This window comes from Octodon degus, unplaced genomic scaffold, assembly GCF_000260255.1.
Source record: "Octodon degus isolate 3935 unplaced genomic scaffold, OctDeg1.0 scaffold00027, whole genome shotgun sequence".
Taxonomy (NCBI): Eukaryota; Metazoa; Chordata; class Mammalia; order Rodentia; family Octodontidae; genus Octodon; species Octodon degus.
This window is the reverse complement of record NW_004524603.1, coordinates 4,172,229-4,174,655: the sequence shown is the minus strand read 5'-3', so window position 1 is coordinate 4,174,655 and position 2,427 is coordinate 4,172,229. Positions and strand designations below refer to the sequence as shown.

Sequence of the window (2,427 nt, the reverse complement as noted above, 5' to 3'; positions counted from 1 at the left end):
TGTGTGTGTGTGGCCAGCTCAGCCCACCAGGGGGCGGGGCTGGCTGGCATGTGGTGCTGGGGGATTGAACTGCAGTCCCTGTGCTTTGCTAAGCTTGTTCCAAGTAGGTGCTTTAGACCACTGAGCCCTTTTGCTTTATTTTTTAATGTAAACTTTAATTTCACTTTTTGTTAGTATTTGCTTGTAATATGTAATGTGCATGTTGCTCAGCAGGAGTTGTAGCTGTGTAAAACTTATCTTAACTCTTCATCCCACCCCCTGCCTTCATCTCTTGTTCCCCTTCCCTTTTGCAAAAGTGCTGCCTGCCAATTTCCTGTTACCTTTTAGTTTTGCTATTTCATTCATTTATACTTTGGATTTCTTTTCTTTCTTTCTTTCCTTCTTTCTTTCTTTCTTTTTTTTTTTTTTTTGTATTTTAGGGAAGGGTCTACAGGGTGTTCAGGGTCTCACTACTAGATTGGACTCGTAGTGATCCACCTGTTTATAGCCTCCCAAGAGTTGGGATCACAGGCGCGCCACCTCGCCCAGTCTCAGTTGCCGGCCTCAGTGTGCCCTGGGGGTGGGGCCAGCACGGCAGGCTCTGGGAATTCACCCCACGCCCACCCCCCACAGGCGCTTTAATCCGCTGAGCTATTTGGCCAGCCATTGGATTTCTCATTTGAGAGAAGCCGTGTGCTTTTTAGGCTTGTGTGTCTGATGTACTTCATTTAATATTGTGGTCTTAAGGTGTGTTCATTTTCCTACCACAGACTCAGACTTGGTCTTTACAGTGGAGTAGTGCTCTATTGGTGTCAGTGCCATGGTTTCTTTGTCCATCATCCATTGGCGGATAGAGGCTGCTTCCAGCACCTAACTGTGATGAGTTGTGCTGCAGTGAGCATGGTGTGCACGGACCATTGCAGTGTGATGTTTCAGGGTCGGGGACAGAGCTCAGTGGCATTAGTGCCTACCTGGCGAGCGCAAGGTCCCAAGTTCGATCCCTGGTACTGGGAAGAAAAAAAAGTAATGAGATGTTTTCAGCTCTGTCAAGAAGGTTGAAAGGGCCAGCATATATTTGGTTCTACATTAATGGAAGCTAGGTTGGGAGGGAGGGACGGAGGGAGGTGCTGAGGATCAGTGAGTTCAGTGCTTGTCTTTGAGGAGTTGGGGATTGGCTGTAGGGTCTCACAAGAGCAGGCCCTTGGCCACTGAGTTCCACTCAAAGTCTGCTCTGAGCCATCTTTCAAACATGGAATCAGCTCAGTACTGAGAAAGGCAGAGGGCCCCACCACAGAGGGACCTGAGGAGGGCGTAGGTGTGGGGAGGAGGCCTCTGCATGGCTGTGTGCTTCCTGCTCTGAGACGCCATGCCATGCCTGTCGCCCACAGCCGGAGTTCTTCCAGGTCTGTCACACAAAGAAGGACTACGAGGAGTATGGGCCCAGCATCTGCCGCCACAACCCTGTCTTTGGAGTCATGTCGTAGTGTCTCGTCGCCGTGGAGTCGCCATTTGCAGCATCGCCATCAACAGCTTCTGGTTGGGAGCAGCTGTCCTGTGGAGCCCGAGTGAGCGCCTTGGCCCTGTGTGCGTGGGACACGGCACATGCATGAGGCTCGCTCTGCGCAGTCCTGGCCAGCCACCATTTGTGTGCGACTGACCTCGTGCCCGTCCCGCCCTGAGCTTCTTGTCCGCAGTGCGGTTCTGAAGGAGTTCAAGCGCAGCTTTAAATATCCTTAGAGAACAAAAGGCGCAAAGTTGGCCCCCCAGGAAAGAATGGGGGCGTGAACCCCAATCCTCCCAGCTTATTTTTGTAAATAAAATGTTATAAACTTGAAATACAAATTGATGTTTATATTTCCTATCATTTTGTATTTTACGGTATTTGGTACAACTGGCCGATACTAAGTGCGAGTACATGTTGATGTCATGGAGTGCTGTATACAAAGTGCTAAATTGTGAGGCATGTTACGATACGTGTATAGGCCAACAATAGCATGGCGAGCCTGCCACGTGTTTGCTAGAACACGATTGTACTCTGTTGGGGCCCTGAAGGCCGAGCCCTAAACGGCACTGTATGAGAATTGCCGCAGACAGCGTGTCTTACTTCATGTGAGCTTTCTGAAAATGTTTTACAGAAAATGATGGTGATGTTGGTGAGTGTTGGGTGACAGACTACCTTTCAACACTGTAATAAAGGCTGTTAGAATCTTTGTAAATACTTGGCCTGGTGTAGTGTGGTGGTCTTTCTTTCTTTCTTTCTTTCTTTCTTTCTTTCTTTCTTTCTTTCTTTCTTTCTTTCTTTCTTTCTTTCTACTGGCAGTCAGACTCGCTGTCCTGGGCTTTCCAGGCGTCGTGTGCCTCTGAGCTGAGCTGTCTCCGGCTTGTGGTGGTCTTCGATCCAGTAGCAGGTGTGCTGGGGGGCACGCCGTGAGCAGCAGATGCCTGTGG

General features: G+C 49.4%; 1 protein-coding gene across 3 annotated transcripts in view; it reads left to right on the top strand.

Moving 5' to 3' along the window:
* Actr3b (ARP3 actin related protein 3 homolog B) overlaps window positions 1-2,180 on the top strand; it is a 37,231-nt gene extending 35,051 nt beyond the window's left edge. For all 3 annotated transcript variants that reach the window (XM_004628972.3, XM_023712891.1, XM_023712890.1), the window contains one exon: window positions 1,368-2,180. In XM_004628972.3, the coding sequence (XP_004629029.1) occupies window positions 1,368-1,463 (96 nt within the window). In that variant the 3' untranslated portion in view covers window positions 1,464-2,180. The remainder of the gene's footprint in view (window positions 1-1,367) is intronic.
* Window positions 2,181-2,427: the final 247 nt, after the last annotated feature.